A 25,823-nucleotide genomic window follows, 5' to 3' on the forward strand; every position below is an offset into this window, starting at 1 on the left:
TGAATTTTCACTTATATTTGTTTCATTTGTTCTCACGCTTTGGTTCGGGGAGCAGCGGGGTGGCTGCCTTCGCATCTTCCGAAATGGGAGCCTTGCTCACAGATGATATGACGAACTTTGACCGTAAAATCCGTGGCTAATGAGAAAAAACTATTTCCTGACAGAACAGTGAGAAGCAGAGTAAATAGATGCTTTAAAGACAGAACGAATTGCCTCATCACGCCAGCAGAAGAGTTCAGAGACTAGTGGAAAGCAGCCATCGATTCAATCCATGATCATTTTCTTGGTGCCTGCCTCGGACTTCAGGCCTTCAGGGAAGTGATCATTCTGATCAAGGAGCCCGTTCGCATATGGAAGCTGGCTGGGGACAAACCTTTCATAAAAGCGCCGTCTATCATTAATGACACTCATTTTTACAATTGAATATTAAGTTACATGTACGGTATTTATTTTCTCCCAGTCAACCCCACCACATTGGAAGAGAATAGAGAAAGGTCAGGACCTTTTAATCGGATTTCCGGTGGTGTTTATTTAACAGCAAAAACAGGGCCTTATGAATATCAATACCTTCTCTGGCCATTTAAGACCAAGGATTTCAGTACTATGCCAGGGGGCAACTATTGAAAACCAAAAAACCCTCTCAACTTTATCCTTTTAACTGTGATCGTTGGCTGCGGAAGAGGGAAATAATCTGCAGAGGATTTGAAAGAAACACGACTTTTGCATCAAAATGAGATATCGACCAACGGAAAAATGGGACCTCGCCTAGCAAATGAATTGCTGCAATTAAAATATGATTTAGCATAAATTATTATTGAAGGCATATCTCCACCACCTCAGTTTTTGTTGATGGCATTTTGCCAATATGTGTATGCTTACACGTACAATTTATTTTTGGCATTGTTGTTAACATATAACATATTGTTACCTCACGTATTATTTGAGCCTCGCTCCGTCTGCAGACCTTATTTTGTGCTGCTTCATGAAATACTGAATCTCTCAAGAAACTACCTTACACAGTTTGAACATGACATTTCTAGTAACCCTTTTTCCACAACATTCCTGTTTTCACGTCACATATTCTTATTATCACTATATTCTCTTTTAAATTTCACTTTTTATTTGTATGTTCAATGGTCCACATCAGTTCATGCCATAGATGGTGAGCTGTCGGGATTTCACACCTATCGACATACACTGCAAGATCTTCTAATGGCCTGTCTCTTATTGGTATTGCTGTCATCTCTGTTGCTGCCATAGCTGCTGTGTAACAGAGACTAGCTGGTTTCCATCAATGCCATATGATCTGTCCGGGGGCAGTGAGTTAGTGCAGGAGGCCACAGCAGCAAGGCTGGTCACAGCTAATGATGTCCTGAACTCTGCAGCCTATACGGTCAATCCAATACCATGGAGTCACACAGTGGGAGAGGAAGAGAACAGGGAAGACAGAGAGTTGAGCGGGGAATGTGCGTCCCAATGGCATTTGCTGGAATATAAAGATAACAGGACACCGAGCTCTTCTGATTTTCATAAAGGTTTAGTGGATATTTAGATGTCATTTCATCGTTGTATTCAACTGTTTCAATTATAGGAATCAGTAAACTGTAACAGAGTAAGCAACACAGGACTGAATATCTTTTACACATTAACTATATCCATAAAATCTTTGACACTTAAATCTGCACAAAGCATGGGAACATCTATGTTTTTTGAGTTTTTTTTTTTTTCCCTCGGGGCTACATGACAAGCGTAAACATCGGAAATTGTGGGAAAATATATTATACAAAAATCCATGCAAATACTTAACACACTAACTTGCGTGCACACACAAACATATGGCCACATGATGTGGCGTGAGCGAGGCAGATGTTTAAATGCTTGACACATGGCCTGTGAGATTGACAAACCGCAACCTCCTGTTGATGTGCTTTTTGACAGAAGATGCGGCTCGGCAGATAAATTCTCTGGCCAATGACAGCTGCTGTTGAATGATGGGCGCAGGCAGGCCAACCAATCAGTTTGGCTGACAGATTCCTGGACCCGGAGCTCAGATCACAGATTGACCTGACTACGGTTATCTACTCCAGCCGTCTTCTTTAAGGCAAGCTTGTTTTTTTTCAGATTTGTGACATTTGAGCTTTAAATGTGAGATGCGCTTGCTGCTTTGTTTCTCCAGAAATTGCTTTGAGACCAACAACTTTGTTTTGTAAATGCGTACAAAATTAATCTACCTTGACTTTTATTTGAGTGACACACCCTTTTCAGGAAAAAGGAAGAAATATTGTGCTATCGGTTGCCAAACAGTCCTGGGGGAAATCTATTTTGTTTATTTCTGGTGTGAAAAGAAGCCCATGGCATAAAGAGATCATTCAGTGCATAAATTGTACAGCAGTCTATTTGCAGCCACATGAACGTGAAGATGATATTTATACAATTTAGTTTTTTGGTTAGTTGAAGCAATCTTCGGAAATAAAACTGTAGGTCAATCATTGCTTATTCAGTTTTGAATGGTGAGTTTCCCCCGCCCTCTATGCTTAAATACACAATATTACATATAACATAGCTACATGCACACAAGGTAAATGGAAAATATTTGTATCTTGAGCCTTTGGCTTTTTTTGAGGGAAATTTCTCCCTGGGGAAAAAAACACACCGATTTAATCAAGCTGTACCACTGTAAGAGCAAAAATAATCAACCTTAGTCATTGGGAGAATTTAGTTTCTCCCTGTCTGTATTTCCAAAGAGAAATAAAACAAAAACTCCAGAGAAAATTGAAGGTTTTTACCTCAAAAATTTAGTAACATCTGTATAACAATGAATTAGATTCCCTGAACTTTGACCTGTTATTCGGCCAAATTTAATGCAACAGAAATGAAGCACAATGTTGCAAGAACCAGATGAACAAAAGAGCCAACAGTGTATTCAGATTATCTAGTAAGGCTGAAAGGAAGTCGGTTGTGACAGAGGTTTAACATGGACACCGCCCGTGTCCATTTTCTCCTCCAAATATGTTTGGCTTACCCGTGAGCTTGTTCTTGAAATATATGATCAGGTCACTTCTTGGTGCTTTGGATTTTGTTGAAGCATAGTTCCCACATTCCAAATTTTCAGTTCTTAAACTAGTGAGCACAATGCTGTGATTCGCAAGAGGCTTCAGCCAATTTCATATACATACCATTTGAAGTAAAGCTACTCTGTGAAGCCTGCAGTAAAATCACTGACCTGTGCGCCAGTTTGTGCTGAACACTCAGAAACTTCCTTGACTCAGAGCCTCTGTGGCTGTGAGAGAAGTCTCTCCCACTGGACCTGAGGTGTTGCTGGATTAATCAGCCCATCATCCTGCTCGCCCTTACACCTCCTAACCGGCAGCATGACACCTGCAGACCTGTCGCTGGCCCAAACCCCCTCTATCACACCTCCGGATGTCCATTCCCATTCATGGGGTGCAGAGGAGGAGCAATTTTGACAGATGACAGTTTGGTGATATCACTCGGCGGTGATTCACCGTTCGGGGAGTTGATCCCAAGAAAACCAAAAAAATGATGACTTGAGTTGAAGCACCACTTGATGAAATCTAAAGATGCCCAGCAAAGACCTCAATAAATATTTAACTTTCAGGCAAACTCTTTGTCCTGCACTCACGCAGTACCGCAATGTAACTGAAGATGGATGATACATTCGTGGGGATGCACAGAGGACAGGCCAAAAGTAGGAAATCCGCTTAGATCTGGGTCAACTTTTTAGAAGATGGAATGCTCAAGTGTATAGTGAGGACCGAGACCGGGTGTTGATCCTTTCAGGGCTTGGTATAAGCTGGACCGAACAGACCGCTGAGATGAGCCATGGTGAGATATTGGTAGTCAGAGCGTTGGCAGAAACTCAATAGAGCTTTAATGACCTGCAGTCAGGGCCAGCAGTGGCTTACAAACAGAGCCAGGCTTTTCATTCTTCTGACCTTCAGAGGAATGAAGGGCAGGCGGATTGCACATCTGACCTGTGAGTGCTCCATCATATCATATCCCAGGTTGGAAGGTTATGAACATCAGAGACCTGACAACACACAATGGCATTCAATATCATGCATGTCCAAAAAACACAATTCTTTACATGATAGTTATCTTCGTTTCCTTTTTATCTAGGATATCAAGCTGACTTCTATCATGCTTTTCTTCAAATTATACTTGAATTACATACAAGTTAAATTGCAGCTTAACATTTTGCACAACATGCTGCTGTGTTTAAGAAATACACATAGCTTTTATATTATGTTACCTTTTTCTAAATGAAATCCACTGCACATGCATTTTTGTCAATCATTTTGATATGTTAATTCAAATAAGGACTGTTTAAAGCGTTCCGTATGCCATTTTCCTAGTATTTGACTCGTAAAGTTTGGGGACTTGCAATACGCCTTTTAGTTCTAAGAATGTGTCTTTTATGATCTTGCTCTCTATGATCTTGTTTTTGCGTGGCGTGGGGCAGGTATCGGTTGTTCGTCGGATTTCCTCTGGGTCAGGCGGGACCTCGTTCCTTCGCCCAGCTCAGTCCCCCTTTAGACGGCGGCCGCTGTTTTGGGCCTCGCGAGATCAGACCACTCTAGTCCTGCCTGGGACGTCAGTGAAGAGCAGTCGGCTTTGCCCTGCTCACTTTTTGTGTGCCTCTGACACCCGGCTCTTTTTTCCTCCTCTGTAGGGGAGCAGGCAGAAATCGGGGGGGGGATTAGACCTATTGTCTGCAGTTGTCCATTATTATGTACGAGACAAAAGTAATGAGTAACGAGCTCATCTGAACATTAGTAATTGCGTTGGTCATTTTTAATTTGTTACATTACCAGTTACCCCCAAATAGTAGAATTACAGTAACACCGGCTGTGAGAACACGAAACATCGTGTATTTACATTTGCTGTCAGGTGTCTGTTGTCGAACTATTAAGAAGAACTGGCAGCTTATCTCATTTGTTTTTAATTTGTCTGTGATGAATGAGGCCATTTTATTGAATATACTTGAAAAGTTTAGGCGCCACTGACATGGGAGGGTTTCGTCATCCTGTCAACAGTAGCTTATAAAACGCGTGCATTATTATTGTTTGTGGCAACTAGGCAAAGACGGCACGCGTCTCTGATATCCTGTCTGAGGCTGCACACGGCGGACAAAATGAAACGATGCGCATCACGTGGTTACCTAAACAGCACATCAGAGGGTGCAGAGGTGCTGGCTATTACTTGCCATTGGCACAGTCGTCTGATCAAAACGCAAACACGAACTTCTCCCGGCGCTCGTGTTTCAATTTGCCACATGCCAAACACCCCGCCCTTTGGAACACAGCCCTCGCCAAAGCAGTCCCTTTGAGGGCTGCAGCACAGCCAGTTTGGCCTTTTGAAGTACACTGCTTGGCAAATCAACCGCGCCGCGATCCAGGGCTGCAGCCTTGATTGGGATTCACAGGGCGTCGGCAGACGAGGGGAAACGCACTCCACATTAATTAACACCTGGCCTCATTATCTGTCCCATGTGGCAAAGCTCCACTGGGGTAAATTTAACACCGCCTTATGATCATGGGGGAGGGTGGTGGTGAGCTTTCATGTGTGCACTCTTGATTGTGTATACGAAAATGTCTATGTTTATGTATGGAGCGCCGAATCAAAGTGATTTGTACACGTGCATTTGCTGTTTTTGTGGGTATGTCTAGCGGTGTGTGCACACACCTGTATATTTATCTGGGTATTGGTGTGTGTGTGTGTGTGTGTGTGTGTGTGTGTGTGTGTGTGTGTGTGTGTGTGTGTGTGTGTGTGTGTGTGTAGCAGGTTCCTGCTTCTGTCAGCTGGGTTGTGTGTGGGATTAGATTCCCTCTGATGTCAGGATTCAATAAAAAGCTTTAACATTGCTATAATGAGAGGATGTTTAATTCTCTTTGGTAGCTCTCTCTCTCTCTCTCTCTCTTTGCTGCGCTCTGTATTCCAAAGCAGCCGCTGGATAAAACAGTGCCCGCTCTGCTTGTGTGGTAAAACTTTGTATCCCTCCTCAAGAGACTTTGGACAGAATACTTAACACATGCTGATCTTTGTGTGTGAAACAAACATATGGATTTTACAGGCTTTGTTTTGTTTTGTTCTGCAGAGAGCATGGCAAGGTGGTTGGAGGTCCGAGTCTCACTGGCTTCAGCTATGCAAAAAGTATTTATACTTATTCAGTGAAGAACTTTGGTCTGACCCATATGAAAAAAAACTAGACTATAAACTGAAGTTATGATTTAATACTACTGCATAGTCTAAGTATTTTGTAATTCCATTTTTCAAACAACATTGTATTTATGCAGCACATGTGCTTTGTTCCTCTCAGTTTGGTCCGTTTATGTTCTCCATGTCTTGTGTTTATGTCTTATTTTTAATATGACGGTGGTTACCTGCTTCTTTATCAGCCCGTTAAGTAGCTGTTATCAGTTCTCATCTGGACCATAGATATGGCTGTTATCAATGAGAGAGTACCAGCGACAGGCATATCGGACCTTTGTTGTCATGGTAATAATACATATTTAGATGACGTTGTGATACAGTCACAGTTGGCTCGGTTTACGAAAACATTATGGTTTGGGTTAAAATAGGTAAATGTTGACTTTTGTTTTCACTTGGGACGAGGACGGCGGTCTCCTGAGGAAAAGTGTTGTGTTCGATCCATCCAAACACCCCTAAACCTCCCTTTTTTTTGAGTTTCTCACTATCTGTTCTTATCACCCCCAAAATTATGCATCAGACTGGGCAGTTGGATCTGTTGTAATTTGGTTTGAGTTAAAACATGAACTTTGTTAAGATTAGAGGATCTTTGTCGTCATGGTTATAATAATACACACTGTATAATACAATGAGGTTATGGAGCCTTCATCGTTAAAAAAAACCCCAATGCTTACTATCAGTTCTCATAAACCCGTCCAATGTTTTGTCGACCCATTAACCCACCCTGATCTCCCTTGATGACCTTTGTTGCTCTAACAACATCACATGACTCCCTCCTTCGCTCCAATCAAAATTGCTACGGCATCTAGAGGGATTTGTAACTTTGAACGTAACATTTTGAGGTTGTATCTTAAATGACTGAAATGATTTACTCTCGTACAATTTCTAGAGGTCGCTTTACATTAAATGTAACTGTACCCAGAGTTTTACTGTCACTGTGAGGTTGCCAGGCAGCCAGCAGAGACATAATGAAATGAAAACATTTTAGCCTGAACTTTATTATAAACATCACTACTGAGCTGTTATTTAGGATAAACCCATCTCCGCGAAGTAAACAGGCTCATGTGGTTCAAACCTTGATTTGCTTTATTTGTTACTTAAAGCTTATAAATTGGTAACTAAGCCATTCACACAAACCCAAATAGTTGTAATTGATCAACTCATTATCACTCCTATTGGGCTCTATATTTTGTAAAACATTTAAAATAAGTGAAAGTGTGATCCGGTTGTTACTGCATAATGCGTCCAATCTAATTATGCACTAATGAGCTGCCCTAAAATGGATGCTGTATTGATTATGACTCTAGTTTCATATATGCAGCATTAAATCACATGGGAATGTGTCAGATATTCTACTTACACCGTCATTGAGACTAAAACGCTGACTCAGCTCAAAGCCATTTACAATGAGATGCAAGGGTCATCACAGAGGAATTGATAGAAACTGGGACAAAATTGAACGACTGAAAGAAAGAGCGAGCGAGCTTGAGACTGAAATTGCTGCATTGTTCATCAGTGCGTTAGCTCATAGCGTGTCAACTCATCCTCCATCTTTTCAATCTGCATAGTTATTAGAGGCTTTTATTAATTTGAAATGCCAAAGTGAGGAATAAAGCATTACTGAAATGTCACCCTTTCACTGAGCATGATAAAATCACACCAGCCACTTTTGGAAATGCACATTCTTCCCTGCTATACTTCCATCCCTACCTCTCTCACTTCCTCTCTCTCTGCAGCACAGTCTCTTTCACTCTTTCTCTGAGATCGATATGGCCTGACAACATGATGACTGGGCTTCCTAAGGGGAGGTGGGTCGCAACAGTTGCCTGTCATCTCGCCACTATTTCTCTCTTTCATGTGTTGCTCCTTTGACTCGGTGCATGATTTCTTTCAAAAAGAAAATACTGCCTCTTTAAAGTTTGACCTTTTCAAATTTTATTTGTATTTAGACTTGTGTGGGATATTAGAGGTAACACACAATGTTGATGCGATGAACATATTAATAGCTTAAAGGAGTAGGGGGGGAATAGTCGATCTTGTTTGTGCTCTTAGTGTGGAGTTGGACTTGGTTTGTGTTTTGCCCACTGAATGGAGGAAACAGTTAGTCCAGCCATGTCCAATAAACCCCCACTAACATCTCTAAAGCTCATAAATTAATACATTGTTTTCTTGTTTTGGTTAAAGTCGTAGGTTGACTTAGTTCTTCTTCTGATATCGTACCATTCAAATATTTGGTAGAGCCAGAAAGTAATTGACTTGGCCAAGCAAAATGGAAACGGGGCAAAAACCTTACCTGGCTCTGACGACGGGTTGAAAAAAAAATCTACTACTAAAATACTTGACTCTCCCTAAAATCACAGATTGTCATTTTTACTTGTATTTGTTCCCACAAGAGTTAAAAACAAGATAAATTGTATAAATTTGACCAAAGACCGACAGATTTTGGTCAGACAATTTTATTGATGAAATATTGGCCTATCATGGATATATGGGTGTTGCTGTATAAGTTGGTCAATATTCACCTATATAAAAACTCCTTTATGATAAACTGTAAAATATCTAGCCTCCTTTATATCTCTTTGTCTCGCATGTCAGAAGTATTTGTTAAGAGATTGAGGGATCATCTGCAACTGCCCCAAACATTGGTAAAGTTCAGGCTCTAAATTAAAAAGCTTTGGAGGGTTTCATAGGCAGAATGTTTTAATTTCAGACAGAGGTTAGCAAGTTGTTTCCTTCCAATTTAAATTCTTAGCTAAACAATTCAAACTCAGAACTGAGGTTGATTATTATTCCCGATTGTCGGAATAGTTTGTACGATTGGTTCCATGAAAAGGTAAAGATCATTTTGAAAATAAAAAAATTAAGAATAATTTTCAAAATAAAACTTCCCATTTTAAAGTGGCGTTTTTTTGTAACCAGCCGAAGGCAAACTTGCGCAATAATCGGGCTGTTTAATTAGCATATTGATGTGCCAAACCTGTCAGGTGGACAGATTTTCTTAGCAAAGGTGAAGTGCTCACGAACAAGGATTTTAAAAAATTTGGGAACAAAATTTGTGAGAAATAAAACGTATTATTTTTTTTTTTTGCATTAACAAAGTCTTAGATCTTTTACTCATGAAAAATGGGAGAAAAAAACAAAAGAGTTCTGTTTATATTTTTGTTGTGTTTATAAATAATGTTTGTTTTTTTCACTGGACAGATATACACATTTTAGGTAGTTGTAGTGATTCTTATTAAACTTTATTCAAGAGAAACTACAGGTTTATTTTAACCAGCAATATTCTTATTGTGGCTGCCACGCAGCATTCAGGAAGAGATTATCTGGAGAGGTTTCACGTTAGGTGAATGTGACTTTTTAAAATAGCTGCAGGTGTAACGCAGCTACTGTATATGCCGATTAACAGAGACTTTGAGGTTGAAGCTTTTCAAAGCATTCCTCTCCCATGAGAGCACTGCTTGATTGCTTGACACTCTTCAGTCTGGATGAAATTATAGACGGTGTCTTTAGGGAGGTGAAGTCCTTCACACACACATGCGCTTCCATTCCGAGAGGAAAAAACAAAACCTTTGGCAGATGGGTGATCCAAGTTGAGTTTTTTTGGGCACCAACAGAGAGCCAAAGAGAGCCCGCCAACTTGCTTTTGAGTAATTCAATTGCTGTATCTTTTACAAGAATCCCATTCAGCTTGTCAAGAAGAAAATGATGTTGAATGGGGATAAAAGCACTGAAGGCTGTGAGAGTGAAAATAATGAAATTTAATGCTTAAGGAATTGCTTCTATTTTTAAAATTACAGTGTGCAATATTCAGGTACCCTCTTTATTGAAAAGGTAGCGGAGCTGAGATGGATGCGGCAAAACAACAATAACAGGAAGCTCTGAGGCAGGATTCTATGAAGGTATTTTTTTGTGTCTTTATTATGCAAGCTAAAAAAAAAATTAAAAAAATTTGGAAGCAAAATTCTCGCACTGCAATTAAAAATCAAGTTTGTAAGTAAAAATATATAAACTGCCGATTACATTATTTTAGTTGCAAACAAATTTGCTCTTCCAGTTTTGGTCACAGAATTAAGAATTTTGCTCATGAAAGTAGACTTTTTGGCTGCAAATTGAAAACCTTTGGTCACAAGTCAAAAACTTTTGCTCTCAAGTCAGAAACCTTTGCTTTCTACAAGTTGAGTTGGATGTAGTGGGCGGGGCATACGCTGGAGACAGGAGTTTTTATTGGTGGATTTACTCAGGCCCACACATTATAACTGTTTTTTTTTTTTTTTTTGCTTGCATAATAAAAGCACAAAAATACCATCATAGATTGAAACTACAATTAGCGGCGATCACTCGGTCGCCACAACAACATCATCTCTGGGAAAGCACTTCATTAAGAGCTCTGAATTACAGATGCTTTCTAAGAACAACTGTGTTGTTGATAGTGCTCGGCACTCCATACTGAAATATTGTTTCCTGACTACTGACTCACCATTGAAACATTCATACTGCAGCAAATTAATTAAATGTGAATGAACTATGGGCAGAAAAGAACTGAGTCATTTCATGAGCGAAGAGGATTTCCTTTGAATCATTCCAAAATACCATCTTATCTCTTACAATTTAGGTCCTCAGGCATAGCCTCTTAAATGCTAACGAGATTCATCTGTGTCATCCTGCTTTAAAATTCAAACCTAAAGGGAACAATAAATTGTAATATGTAAATATATGTGTTAAATCTTTAGACATTGAGTTTGAAAAGATCAGAAAGATGAGCTAAGAAGTTGGAATGCAGTCAATTCACTTTTAATTTCCTTATTTAAAATGGTGCAAGGGAGCTCTTTTTTTATTCGAAGATTTAAATGTTAATTACAAAATGTGTCAACTTAAAATGATCTACTACCCAAATTAGAAATACTCGAATAACAAGGACTCACAAATACAATTATTTTACCTCACCAAAAGTAATTGGACTATTACAGAATGAGAGCACACAGTGTTCGTACCTGAGAACTGATAAAGAATTGTTGAGATCTTGTAGTTTAGACCAAAGTGGTGGACTGATCTAGCATGTCTAAAAAGACAATATGACATTTTCATAAACCTTTGCAATACAATTTTTCTTATCCTGACATACTTAGTAAGAATGGAAGCTTTAGGATTTTCACAACACTTGGAATAAGAGTCTTCGAAATTGTTTGACTGTATAATAATGATAAAATATGTTTGTGTATTTCTTCTGAATCTACTCCCTGCATTGCTTGAAATACGTGTGCACTGACCCCGACTGTGTGAAGTGGAAACGTATGTCACATTTTCACTTTCGTTTCAAACACAGTGGATAAACATGATATCAAGAAACATCAACATGACAGTCTTCCACGCCAAGCAGCTTGGTTCCATCACGTCAGTGAAAGTAGCCGAGTGTGAAATGCAATAAAAGAACTGAACAATCTGTTTCGCAGACTGAGAATTGTTTCTAAAGCTATCAATTTTCAATATAGATAACCTAGATAAATGGACAGTGTATGTGGATAGCAAACAGTCGGAATTTGAGCTCGGAGGAAACGGAAGGAAACCTGCAATGATTATCATTTGTGCTGATGAAGCAATACAGCAAGGTAAAAATATCCAAAACTGTCTTTTGTCGAATGAAATCGAATGTAATTATATATGCTCCACTTCAGACAGAAAACATGCATTCAAATGTTAAGCTGTTCAGAAAAATTCTCTATTGGGACCACAAAGCCCATGACTTTCTTTTATATCTCCATGCATAATTCATCTGTCTTCGTATTTACAACCATCTAAGAATTAACCTGTCACAGATCCCGGGGAATAATGCCGTCATATCTCGATCTGTCAAGTGCTCACCTCATATGGAGCATCCAACCTCAACATGTTCAAACAAGACGTGGATATTATGCATCATCAGCCGACAGAAAACAAGGGACAGGGAAATTAAAAAAACAGGAGACAAAAGAGGTGGCAGGCGAGCGAAAGAATAAATGATGACTCTCCCCCTCTCCTGGAGTCAGGGGACATGTTGCATGTCATCTCGGTGTCTTGGTACGCAGTGGTGCGGTGATGATGTGCTGGGCAGGGCCAGTTCAGAACAGAGTCAAGGGCACCGGGGTGACGGCAAGTTAAACGCTCCAACTGTTCCCTGTCTCCAAACAAATATATGGATGAGTGAATTTCCCACTGAGAGGGAGGGGTGCAGAGATCAAAGAGGGACAATGACAGTTTCAAGTTTGACCTCTGAACTGCTTGCTTATTTCAGCAACAAGAGAGGAACACACAGTTCATGATATCGATGCTCAAACTGGGTTGCCGCACACACATTTGCCATTGGCAGTTTTACCATTAGTTTATTTAAGAAAACAACAGCGGTAAGGAAATCCAGCTCATCAGTAGTGATGCGAAATAATGAAATGAATAAGAAACCTCAATTTGCTACGGAGTAAACTAATGTCTTTACTTAAGGGACTATCGAATGTGTGAACAAAGGACGGATTTCAGTTAGCCAGTTAATTGATTTTCACTTTTAACACTCAACCCTGTCTAAGCAAAACTATGTTTTTATGCTACAAGTTTGCAATTGTGATGTTATTGTAATTTGGGCTACCCAGTGTAAAGTCCTTTACACGTTGATTTATAAACGACAAAGATCTATTCACAGAGTATTTTGCATCAGATTTTCCATACTGGATTGATGTGAATTTTGCAATGGTTGCAACACTCAAAAAAAAAAAAAAAAAAAAAAAAAAAAGGTTAAAATAGATTCACAATAGCTTATTTTTCAGAAAAAAATAAACTATTCAGTGTCATCCAGTGATAATGATCTTATCATGGTTGAATAATGAAAATTCAATTCTGACTTGGCACACAAATTATAAAGCTTTTTATTTTTATTTTTAGCGTTTTGCCCAAGCCACAACCTTTCCCCAACCTCTGCAAAGTATTTTCAAACCTAGGAACACGCAAAACTGTCGCAGTTTACCCTCCTAGAACTTTACTGCATTGGGGGGAAAAAAAAAATCCTTCCAGTGAGCTTCATTTAGTTGGTAATTAATTTTCCTCAAACATTGTGACTGGCAAAGCATATAAAAACTGATTTGAGATGGGGTCATCTACAGATTCATTATTTCTGTCAATGATGTCGTAGCACACGTATGTAGCAAAGGTTGCCTCCCTTTGTCTCGTCTGTAATCCATAACTCTTTCCAAAGTCTGTTACGTCAGTTTTTGTGGGCATGTAAGACACCGATTGAAAGTTCACAATGACTCCCGTCATTGCCAGCAAAGATAAGTCTGCTGCATTGACTGTCAATAATGTGGCAGTCTCAGAGCAGCTTAGTGGGAGCTCTCGACTTGTCTTTCCTTCCTAAGCCTCAGAGAGGACCGTGTGGCGAACTGGCAGCCGCTACTCCTTTCATCCATTTTGAGTGAACTGAATAAAGTTCAGGGGAATTACAACAATCTACCCAGTTAGACCCGGAGTAGCTGGCATAAGTATGGTTACTGAATCAGTCTCAGAAATGTTTACACAATTGCCAACGTGATGTGGTTGAATCAGCAGGACTGGGGATAGTGCGGCGCATGTGGGCAGATGACACCTCATTCAAAGCTCACACTCGTTGATTTAGATCAAGTGCCATATCCCTAGATGTTGTGGGAGGACAGAGTGCTCTATTCCTTTTCCTCGAAGATCTTCCCTGCCATGTTTCAAATCACCAAACCACTGGGTTCTCTAAACAGTAGGGTTTAATCCTAAAACTGCTCCGCCATGGCAGTTGCAGTGAGAAATGCTCAACAGGGTGGTCTGTTTAACAAAACAGAATGTATTTATTCAGCATGTCCAGATTGAGAAGATTTTGTGGCAGCCATCTGCCCAATGCTTGTTTATGTTTTGTGGAATAAACATGTCCATGCTTATTACTTAGCAACTACGATTAATTTAGTTAAACTCTGAAATGCATGAAAATGAAACCTCTTCTTCTTGGTGAAGTTGATGTAATGGTCTGCCACTTTAGTGGATTGCTATTAAATCCACCTAAAGCCTACCTGATTTGGACATAAGAGACTGAGAGAAGTGCTGTAATTAAAAACACTCTCTGTGTCTGTTCACCATATCAAAAACGATTAAGAGAAGTTTTAGATGCAGACAGCTTTCAGCAGGCGTTCTGCTGCATTTAACAGCTATTCTTCTTTAGAGCCTGTGTGGTGCAAGAGTGCAGTAATTGTCCTGCCCTCTACCATTCAAAGGGTCTAATTGGATAACTTATATTAATACGGAATCTTAAAAAAAAAAATCTTTTTTTCCTTTCATTACATCAGGAAGCAAGTCTAAGAAAGGTTATATAAATTCCAGAAAAGTAATAACAAGACACAATGTATCAATGTATACTTAATCTAACCATGTTACTGCCCTCTGATTGTGCAGTTTTACAGAATAAAAGTAGTCTTAGTTGGCACACTTCCTGTTCTAGAGTAAAAAGGACCTTAAAGTGATGTTGAGTGATACTGAGTGACAGCGCCACAGTGCACCGCAGGAGAACAGGCTTAATACCAACACATTTTGAAGAACCCCTGAAGGTCTGCAGCTAAAAATAAAAACAAGGCTAGCTCCTTGATGCAGAACACCTGTCCTAGACGCTGTTCATTCTGGACTCTCTACGTTGCTTATCCTAAACATTCAAGAAAAAGCTGGCCGGAAATTGAAAGAGGGTTTTCTTCAGTCATTTAAGTTGCAAAAGAAAACCATTCTTTCATGATGAATGCCCTTTTCTTGAGCACAAACAGTCCTAACTTTGTTTTGCAGAGGTTAGTTTGGACAAAAGGGAATCATAAGCACGGGGCGAATGGGAGGGAGGCGGAGGGGGACGACGAGCCACCCAGGATTCTTCGACCATCCGCTATGAGGCAAACCAACTCCTGGGGAAACTGATTAGACCGGGGCTCACAACCGCAGGCAACTTAGTGATTCGCTGAAAGAGCTCATTTGCATGCTCCTCTTATCGCCAACAAACTCTCAGGAAGCACCAGTGGATAAGGTCACTGGTGTCAGACTGCCTGTGTGCCAGCTGAGAATGTAAACAGATCAAACACACAGCAACCAGCTAAGCGAGTCCAGGAGGAGGCTGTGTTCTTGATGATCGGGAAAATGATGACCTCAAATTCATGTCGGATGATAGAACATCCTGGCAGTCAAATCCAGAGACATCTCAAAAATCACACGACGGCCTTTTTAGTCAATTCACTGTACAGCTTGAATGTAATCAGAAACAGAAAAACATCATTAATCCTTGAAGGAAAATTGATTCATATCAGTTGCTCAAGACTGTGGAAGTTGGAAAATTATGCTGCTTCAGGGGAAAGAATTTGAATTGTATACTTAGAAGGCCTCAGTAAGGAACGACCTCCTGTGATGGTCAGTAGAGCATGTAATCATTCTGTGTCTCTGGCTGAACATGCTCCTCTGACTAACCAAAGCACTAGAGGGTGGAAGACATTGTCCATGATGGAGAGAGGTTTTGACACCATCCTCCTCTTAGCAGCTGCATGCAGATTGTCCTGTTGCACCCCAGGACTTAGCCGGCCTTTTGAATAAGCAGGTTGAGTCTTTTGGTGTCGGCCACCTTTAGGCTTTTGCCCTAAGCAGACCACAGCATAGGAAATGCCACTGGCCACCCTTCATAAAACATATGCACCATGGTGCCATATACATCAAAGGGACAGAGTCTCCAAAGGAAAAAGGGCTGTGTATGGCCCGTCTTGTAGAGAGCTGCAGAATTTCTGGTCTGGTCTAGTTAGCTTTTCAAGTCGACTCCCAACCTCCACCATCTCTGCTGTAATATGTAATAAAGAGGAGTGAAAGGTATTCTCGATGTCCTGAAGTTCCCCATCAGCTCTTTTTATTTTGCGGACGATGCATACATTTGGAGGCACTGCGGGATCGTAAACGCTATATTCTATCGATGAGGTAGACGGGTCTCACAACCAAGTGACAACCCACCGTCACGTCACCAACCCATTTTGTGAAGTGCCGTTTTAAAGCTTCGGGTCTGGCATAGCGAGGAGCGGATCTGACTGACAGCTCTAAGACACTATGCCGGTCTGGAAACGTGACTGCACCCCAGACTTGTCATTCAAACAAGGCACACCCCTAAACAAACCTCTGTGATTTGCTATCCCTAGAAACAAAGAAAAAAGGAAATCATTACGATAAATAACGTACAAAATTGTGACGAGGCATCTTTAACTCTGAGCAATTACTGGTGAAATGAAAGGAGGGGAAAAAAAAAATCTATCCAACCGGTTTGTCTCTATTTTGCTCTTTATGCCCCGTGTGTTATGTTAATGTTTCACATTCAGGATAATCTACTGGGCCGATAAAGGTTTCATAGCTTGTTTTGATATAAAGCTTCATAGAGCTTCACACGCGGCTGGAGACGAGGTCCTTTTTCATCCTACAGTGGCATTAAATGTCTCGACGCCATCTGGAGTTGCGAGAATAAAAACTTGCCTTTTTAAAGACGCCCATTTTAATTGGTAAATATTTACTTGCAGGAGCTCTCAGCGGGCACGCACACGACTTCTAATGAAGCACTTTAAAGCCTGTGGGCTCTTGCTGCTTGCTTTGAGCGTGATCCTAAACAAACGCAACCTGGGGTTGAACTTCTGATAATGGTTGATAAAGGACAATGGAACACAACACTGAACAGTGCAGTGAGCATGCAGTGCTCGTACAATCACCCTATCACTGTGTGTGTGTGTGTGTGTGTGTGTGTGTGTGTGTGTGTGTGTGTGTGTGTGTGTGTGTGTGTGTGTGTGTGTGTGTGTGTGTGTGTGTCTACAGTCATCAGACTGATACTGAATGACTCCCAATGAGCCCTGAAAGAGACATAAAGCAAATGTTCTTGAGATGGCAGAAAAGCAGGATCAAAAACCCTTTTGCAAGAATACAAAATCTTTGGTGAGTGAGCATGATAAAATGCAAAAAGTGGGTCTTTTTTTTCCTCCATTAAAAAATGGTGTTCGTCATGTCCTTTTTGAGGCTCTGCAGCTTTTCATGCACGAGGACAACTATCAGTATTGCGAAGTTCACAATTTTCATTTCAAGTAGAACAGCCGTATATTGTGTCATTTATAGTTCAACTTCTAGCACATGTTATGTGCGTGTACCGTATACGTGCATCTTCGTGTATGTTTGTGCTCGAGTATTTGTACAAGTGTGTACTTACACGTGATTGTTTGTCTACGTGATTGTTTATGCATGTAGATGAATGAGTCCATATGTGTGCATTAAAGTGCATCTGTATGTCTTGACATCTGCTGGTGCCGGCCTGTCCAAATTCATCTCCAAGATTTGCATATGCTGATGTGTGTGTGTGTGTGTGTGTGTGTGTGTGTGTGTGTGTGTGTGTGTGTGTGTGTGTGTGTGTGTGTGTGTGTGTGTGTGTGTGTGTGTGTGTGTGTGTGTGTGTGTTGCCACTGCAGTTACAACTTGTATCCTAATGCACACTGGGTGTATCTGTACATTAATCTCTGCTGCAGCGGCAGCACATTGCCTTGTATGCTCTGCTCTCTATCCCTGACCCAGTACGCTGTGTGATCCTTCCTACAGCCTCGTTTGTCTCCATCAGGGGACAGGCGAGGCTACGACTCACCAAAGCGCAGTACGTTTCTGGTGGATCTCCGCACGTGATATTTGGGGGGTCGAGGGCCACTCGCAGGTACTTTGTCATGTCGGTGGCTTCCGGCTGACAGGCCATGTAGTCCCACGCCAGGCCCTCCTCTGTATAGATCTGGGACTTGCACACGTCATAGTGTCCCCAGGCCGCCGGGTAATGTTGCATAGCATGTGCCACACTGGTGCACACGGCCTCCAAAGTGAGCAATACTGGCCAAAGCATCGCTGATCTTTTTCGTTACGGTTTCTGTGGAATTCCGCTTTTTTCTTTTTCTTTTTTTGTCGCTGCCGCTGCCGCCGCTGCTGCTTCGTCACAGAAATGACAGTATCACTGAGAATGTTCTAAATTATTTGCAGCTTTGAAGCATTGGAGCATTTGGGAATTGTGGCCACATTTTGCTACTTTTGTGTGAGCAGCTTCAGGCAACGATTAGCCCCCATTCAGTTCTTTTGTCCGTGATTGCCACCACTTCTGCCCGGCTGATGAGGTGTGTCAACAAGTGAGCTTCTTCACTAGTGTTGATGGTGGATGAAGGGGTCAACAAACGGTCAAATGTGATGTGTAAGAGGAGTGACACTCCTCATAAGTCAGAAGCTCGATGTTCTGTCGGTTGTGTTCTTTGCTCCTGGTAGCATCCTAAAAGACAGAACATAGAGACGGTTTGATGAATTAAATGAATCCCAAAAACATTTTAGAATAATAACAGGCTTTAACATAGCTTGAAGGCACATGTGAATAAGTGTTGCATCTCAATACCTACTTCCACACACACACACACACACACACACGCACAGACACATTCTATTATAAGTACACAAACACAAAACAAGCTCCCACTGTTTTTATGTATCCCTCAATAATAACTTTGCCAAAATCACTGGATACAATTCAAATTGTGCTTTCTCTGCAAAACCTAATCTCCATTGGATGTTCATACAAAAAAGGCTTATTTCCATGTGTCAAGTCACTGCATTTACGTTATTGCTTTTTTTTTTTTTTTTTTTTTTTTTGATTCGTGCTACTTTACAGCGGAATTTGGAGTATCGTTTGTCTGAACGCATTTATTTTGGGAAATATTAAACTAAAGTTGGGAGACAAAAAAAAGGTCTGTTTGAGGGAAAGTACGTTTCTCATAGGCCATCTGACTGATGGCTTGTGATGGCTAAGTTATCACCTAATGGTACCTGGCAGCAGTCAGTGGAGACCTACACGGTCTCAGTGTCTCGGGTAGAAAGTGTGTGCAGTACTGAGGGGAAAAATAGAGCAGGTAAATACATCTGCCTCCAACAGAGTAACACTTTAAACAGGAGTGAAGTTACTGTTGACTGTGCTCAGATGGCCGGAGGTACAGGAAAATACATTTTAATCAAACCCTTTCCTATATAGGGCGGAATTAGACCAAACATGCAGTCAGCATCAGTTAAAGCGCCTTACAAGTTTCCATATTGTGCCACATCAAATTGATTTTGAAGCTGATTTGGAAAGGGGGAAAAAAATAAACGAAATTAAAGGATAAGCCATCGTAGTCACAGAATATTTCCACTCAAGCAGCTGAGGGTTAAATTCCTCACGCGAGGGCAATTTAGCGTTACTTGTTGAGGTAAAAATGTTACTTATTGAATTTCTCTGCCCAGATTCCCCCAGCTGATACATGAAGTTGAACCAGTAACTTTACGGTCAGCTGCTTCACTCTCTACCCTTCAGGCTACAGCCCCCCCCCCCCCCGCTTTGTGACAGACAGTCACGGCTGAAAAAAAAAAGATGTTTAGGGAACCAGGGCTTTAAAGAATGTGGAAAGTTTTTCATGTTAAAATGGGGTAAGATACTGAAGGGGTTTTTTTTGGTCCAAAAATTAACTTTTACCAAAAGGTTATCAATTCAAATGAATAAATTCAGTAATTTAATAATAATAACTTTTAGATTTGGTAAAGAGAAACTCATCCTAATAAGAAATGTCTCTGTACAATGCCTGTGTGTTTGAACTCGTGCGCCAACGTATGGAGGCATAACCGTTTAATATTTTCATTTTGTCTTGCACTGAAAGTCACATCAATTTTAATGGGTTTTGACCACATTTAAGGCAATTATGGCGTTCCTCCTCCCAACCTAATGCCCCCTTTTACAAAAAAGTGACTACAGGCTTGAATACATTCCAGCAGTAATGAAAGATGTTCGCCCGAGCCAGAGAAATTATCTGCGGTGCTATTGAGACTCGGCAGACCTTTTAAAGTGAGCCATATCGGGAGGTGTGGATGGCAGGCTTCATTTGACAGACCTCTGGTGGGAGAAAGGAAGAAACTAGTAGAAATAAAGGCGAGGAGGCATCATTTTGGCTCTTTAAATGTGCTCATGTCAATCAGCGAGACTCCTAAGATGAGGCCAATTTCAAATTTCATAACGTGGCTGGAGCTCTGAGTGATGAATAACCCATTCCTTTCACGGGGAAGCGTGTATCAAATTTTATAAATATGTGTCAGTCCCTGATCAGAGATGCGTCATGGGATGCACCGCTCTCATTTCGAATGCTCACACACACACACACACACACACACACACACACACACACACACACACACACACACACACACACACACACACACACACACACACACACACACCTTAATACCCCATCACACTCCCTCACCCCCCTTTCATAATGCTGAGGTTGACTTTCATAATATGGAGAGTCAAATTAGGTACCAGCGGCAGGGTGGTGGAGGTCACTTATCTTATTTTTATTTAATAGGGTACATTCAAAGCTAATAAGAGACAGCAAATGGAGCTAACCATGGGAATATTGGATTTAATTCATAGACACCTGGTGTAATGAAATCTATATAGATGAAAGGAAGGTATCAGGATGCTCAATGAACCTCCGCAGACAGATATCATTCAACATCAGGGGGCTACTGAGGTGTCGGTAAAGGCAAAAAAGGCTTCAAACACGAAGCGTTTCAAATCCTTGTCATGCTAAAGATAATTTTTCTGCACACAATACGTGTCCTCGCACCATTTAAAAAGCCAATTTCATCTGCTTGTATTTTTGAACATTGCTGAAAGAGGTAGCTTTAGTGTGTGAATCACTGCGATTCGTAACATTTCTCTGTGCTCTCCTGGTTCTCGGTTCTCGGCGGGCTTATGTCCCTCATAACATCAAAATCAGCACACAGGAAAGACAAAAGACACGGAAAACCTAAAAATGCAATATACAACCAAAATGTAAATCTTTTGCTCTTGTCTCCCCCGTCCTCACGTCTCTACCTCATACTCAGTGGTACTAAAAATGCAAAGAGAAACTTGGGAATATCATAATTTTACTCCGAAAAATATGAGGTCAGATTCTATATTAAAAGTCATCAATATTTGAGCAGCTCTCCGTATGCAGGGAGAGAGAGTGCTTAAAGCCTAGGGTGACCACCTCACCCCTCTCTCTCTCTATGCCCCCCTCCTCCACCCCCCCACGCTTCCTTCCTCTCCCTCCATCTCTTTTCCTTCACTTGTTTTTGAAGCCTCTGAAACACCCCCTTGTGTCCGCTTGCATTCCATCCCCTGGGCAGCTCAAGCATAGCTGAGTGTTTTAAAAGTCAGCAGGCAGTCTTGCCCCGTGGCTTATATTGGTTACAAACTCCCAGCCAGACTCTTAAAAAAAAACCATGGCGGATGTATTCCATTCATTTTCTAGTAATCCCCACTTAAGTGTGGCTTTGGTCTGTGTCTCCGAGTGTGGCTTTCTGAATCGCCTCTTGGCTCCCATGATGGGGTTAGCGTGATAGAGAGCTGTCCGTGGTGCTGAACATCACAGCTGCTCGTGTGCTCCACACGGATTGTATGGACTGACACCACTGATTGAAAGATAACTCTTTTATTGATTGTTAAAAGAAAAACAAAAGAAAAAGACACTGACAGGGCCGGCTGATGCTCGCTCTGTGGTTTATCTCGCAACAATTGCCTATTTTTCTTTTCTGTACTAGATGCGTACACGTACAATACCTACTCCTTGTGTTTATTGATTTTTGTTGACTTCCAACCAATAACTTCTGATCTGTCGCCAGTTTGGGCAGACTGATGCTTTGTTTCTGGCTGATGAGCACAACAATAAATGGGTTAATGCTTCCAACGTTCTCCCAGCCAAGAACCAACCCCTGAATATGAGTCACAGTGGGATCGGCTGGCAAACAGAAGCATGTCTGTACTGGAACACATTTCTCTTCTGATTGTCACTCCTCTCTATCTGGAGCCCTCATTCAGTCTCTCTCTTTCCTTTTTCAGACCTTCTCCATGTCTTTGTGTCTCTCTATCGCTGTGTCTCTCAATCGCAGCCTTGTTGATCCATATGCACATCCAACATAAAATGACTGGCCCCAAAGCCGCACCTTTAACCTCTGCAACTGGAGCCACATTAGCGAACTTGTTATTTACAGGAAGGACTCTCCGGGGTTTTCTGCAAAGGATGTGGTTTACAGTGTGCTGGTCCCAGCCACAGCCAGCCAGCCAGGCAGGCAGGCAGCCTGCACCACTGTCACACATGAAATCCGCTGCCATCCATTATTCAAAGTTCTCCTCCTGAACGGCTAACACGTAAAAAATGCACTGCATGTTTCAAACATTTATAAAAAAAAAATGCAGGATGCGTACGATTCATGCCATCAGAAACATAGGGCAGAGAACAAAGCAAAAGTCTGGACGAAAAAAAATAACATATTTAAAATGCAAAAAGAAAACGTTTGACAGAACTTGTGGAAATCTTGACATTTAATAGAAGCAGTGTTAATTATGTTCTTGGTCAGATTTTGCGCAGAGGCGAGGCACACCTAGATTTGACTTTCCTGACCTGCTGCGCAACAGGTTGGAGTGACATTATTCCGTAATTTAAAGGAATGAGGATGGTTGAGGTTCTTGTAAATTAACAACAGCTTCAGATAAAGGGCAGATTATGCAAATCTAGATTTACAAGATCGTATATCTCGCAAAATAAAGAAAGCCTTCTCAACACAGTCAAACTCTTTGAAGAGGATAGACCATAAAACGCAGGACACAAACGGCGATTTTTTTTTAAATTTTTATCGTGATTCATAAAGCGCTCAGTCCTTAATTATTTACCCACTTCTAACGTGATTACTGTTTACTTTCCGCTCAATCAGACAGCCCAAATAATCGTATTATTGCCTAGTTTGTAGCGATTATCTTCATTATGCAAGCGACAGCGTGCAAAAGGGAAAATGCACCATCTGACTGCTCAAAGCACAATACTCACATTTAAATGCGCTCCTGGGACAAGCTGCTCATTCAACAAGTTATTTACCGCCACGAGTACTTGCAGAAAGACTCATACGCCTTTGACTCGTTCTTCTGTTTCTTATTTCTTCTGATTTCGCACCAGATGGATCAATAAAAGTGATGTGGGCGCAGAAAGCGCGCATTCACACGGAGAACACTACGTTTGTTTTTCTTAGTCCCAACTTTCTGTAAACTTTTGCGTCTCACTAAAGCAGCTTTTCCTTCCGAATACCGTTCCGGGATGTGATGTCCAGATGTTGTTGTTTTTTGGGTTGTTTTTTTTCCCGCTCTTACAAACGCCGAGTATCGACCGGTGTCCACACAGGCTGCTTGACTTTACGCAGCGCTGCTTGGCGCAGCGTTCATCGGAATGGCGCACGACAAATACTTCAAGTAACCGTTAAAAGGAGAATTCACAGTGGTTCCAAATTCATTTAAAGTCCATCAACGCGTGTTAAAACATATCCCGATGAGGAGCAACTCTTGGGGTCGTTTCGGTAGGTTATATTAATGTCTCAGCCCAGTCGAGTTGTGGACGGAGCAGGAGAGAGAGAGAGAGAGAGAGAGAGAGAGATAAGCAATCTTCCTGAAATGGAGTCACTATGTCCAGTTACATATGAGCGCTCCGCCGGGTCCTAAAGATAATACTGACTGGCTGGTATACCCCAACTTCAACCGTTGTTTTACGCAGCTGGTTCTGATAATTAATGTTTCTGCGCAAAATACATGCAACTCGTTCCATGAATGAAACGAAACAGGCGACTTTATTTTGCAGTGGTGTTTTTTTTTGAAAAATCCTGAAATTCTATAAAACTGCATCAACACGAAAGGAAGAATTCTAAACTCTTAGCACGACACGACTTCATTCATTAAAGCAGAATCTGCATTGGCACTAAAGTGGAGTCATTTATTTCGAAGTTGATCAATAATAAGGTTATAAACAATTACAAAACCAAACAGCTGCATTCCCAAACGCATTCATGTCATTTGGAAAACATAACTGTCCAAAATGTTTGACTACAGCAAACAGGAAAAGTGACGATATTTACGGTATCACTGTTTTAAATGTTACCTGCTATTATCGTGCTAATCTGACCAATAAGTAAACTCCCTGAGTTTTTATTGTCGCCCGTAGCCATACGCGGATTGGAATGCGTGTGGAATATATCAACCCACCAAAACTTAACAGACGCGAGACCTCGAGGTATAAATTCAAAGTAGAATACAACCAGAATGCAACGTAAATATCAAGAATAGGATCGGAAAAGAAAGTGAAGAAGATCTATCTCTGAAAATACAGTATAATTTAATTGTTCGCCCTCGCGCTGATTATTACCTCTACAACACCGCCTCAGGACTCGATGCTGTCGGAAAACAACGAACAACAACAACAACAACAACAAAAGATCTTACCTCGCGTCTAAGAATGTGAGAGATTGGAACTGCGCCTCCAAAAAGGACCGAAGCGGTGGTGGGGGAAAAAAAAACAACAACAAAAAAAAACACTCTCCTGGCCGGAGTTCGCGGTGTAATTATTCGGTGAATGTTGTGCGGCAGAGCTGAAAGAATAACTACAGTTAGGTGCGTCTAGCAGGGCTCCCTTGGCGAGAAGTCACAGATGTCACCCTCTCCGCTACAGGGTGCCAAGCAGCACGGCAAACAAGCGCGGTGACAGGTCGCTTTGAATACGCATTTTAATTGTGGTGTAATGCCAACTGGTAAGAGATTGCGCGATAAGCGCAACCGCGCCCAGTTGAAGGTCACCACAGTAATTGAGTAGTCCGTACCCCATGTCGGTGCAATAAAGCTCTCAAAATACTGAGTTGTAGAATCAGAAACTCTAGCCCTTTATTCTTCATTCATGTTTCTATGGGCGTGCAGAACGATTGTGTTCTTTCAAAGACGGAGGAACCCCCCCCCCCCTCTCCTCCCCACCTCTGTTGCTGTTGTTTGTACATCGTTAAATAAGTAGAGCAAAGGCGAAAGCTGTCCTGGGAAGTAATTTAATTTTCTCACATTTTAGACGTTTTTTTTTTAAATTATTTTATTTTTTATGTCGTGTGAAATCTGATAGCACGAGTTTTTAGCACCTTGGGCAGTTCTGCGCCCTGTAGGCAAATTCACCAGCTGTTTGGGTAGATTTTGAATGAAAGTAGAATATTATTCAATGAAATGGCGGTTTTAAAGCACATTGTAACAGTTGTTTGGTAAAATTGCTTGTAATTATTATATTTATGAAAGCACATAGTAATCAGTTTGCTCCAGTACTGGCGGTCTCCCTTCCTCTCATCCTTCTATCCATCCATCCAGTTGTCCTTCCTTCATCCCTGACATTAATCATCTATTCATCCGTCTAATTTCAAAATTTCAGAGTAACCGCATTTGTATGAGCCATCTTATTTTCAAGGGATCTACTTGACCTTCATTCCTTCTTTGTTCCAGTCATTCCACCTCTTTTTCACAAATCAGAGTACAAAAAGTCTAATTCCCACCATTCTTTTCCCTGTTCTTCATTACTCCTTTTGTAAAATGTAAGCTAAGCAGTTAAGTGTTTAAAATGGTCCCAAATAGCACCACAGCCCGTATTGATTTCTTGCAAATTAATATGCAATGAGAGACCTGTAATCCCATTAAA

The 25,823-nt window shown here is 41.1% G+C and overlaps 1 protein-coding gene across 3 annotated transcripts in view; it reads right to left on the reverse strand.

The window, feature by feature from the left end:
• The window catches only part of LOC138617426 (netrin-G1-like), a 64,304-nt gene extending 39,493 nt beyond the window's left edge, over nucleotides 1-24,811 (reverse strand). For 2 of the 3 annotated variants that reach the window (XM_069692459.1, XM_069692457.1), the window contains exons 1-2: nucleotides 23,166-23,751; nucleotides 17,888-18,547 (exon numbers count right to left, since the gene is read on the reverse strand). In XM_069692459.1, coding sequence (XP_069548560.1) covers nucleotides 17,888-18,133 — 246 coding nt within the window. In that variant the 5' untranslated portion in view covers nucleotides 18,134-18,547; nucleotides 23,166-23,751. Of the gene's footprint in view, nucleotides 1-17,887; nucleotides 18,548-23,165; nucleotides 23,752-24,601 lie in introns of those variants that run through there. The other variant, XM_069692458.1, reaches the window with a different exon arrangement.
• Between the last annotated feature and the right edge of the window lie 1,012 nt (nucleotides 24,812-25,823).

Source organism: Brachyistius frenatus, unplaced genomic scaffold, assembly GCF_029030835.1.
Source record: "Brachyistius frenatus isolate BFR_SWC_R1_liver_20210118 unplaced genomic scaffold, ASM2903083v1 Contig_12, whole genome shotgun sequence".
Classification (NCBI taxonomy): Eukaryota; Metazoa; Chordata; class Actinopteri; family Embiotocidae; genus Brachyistius; species Brachyistius frenatus.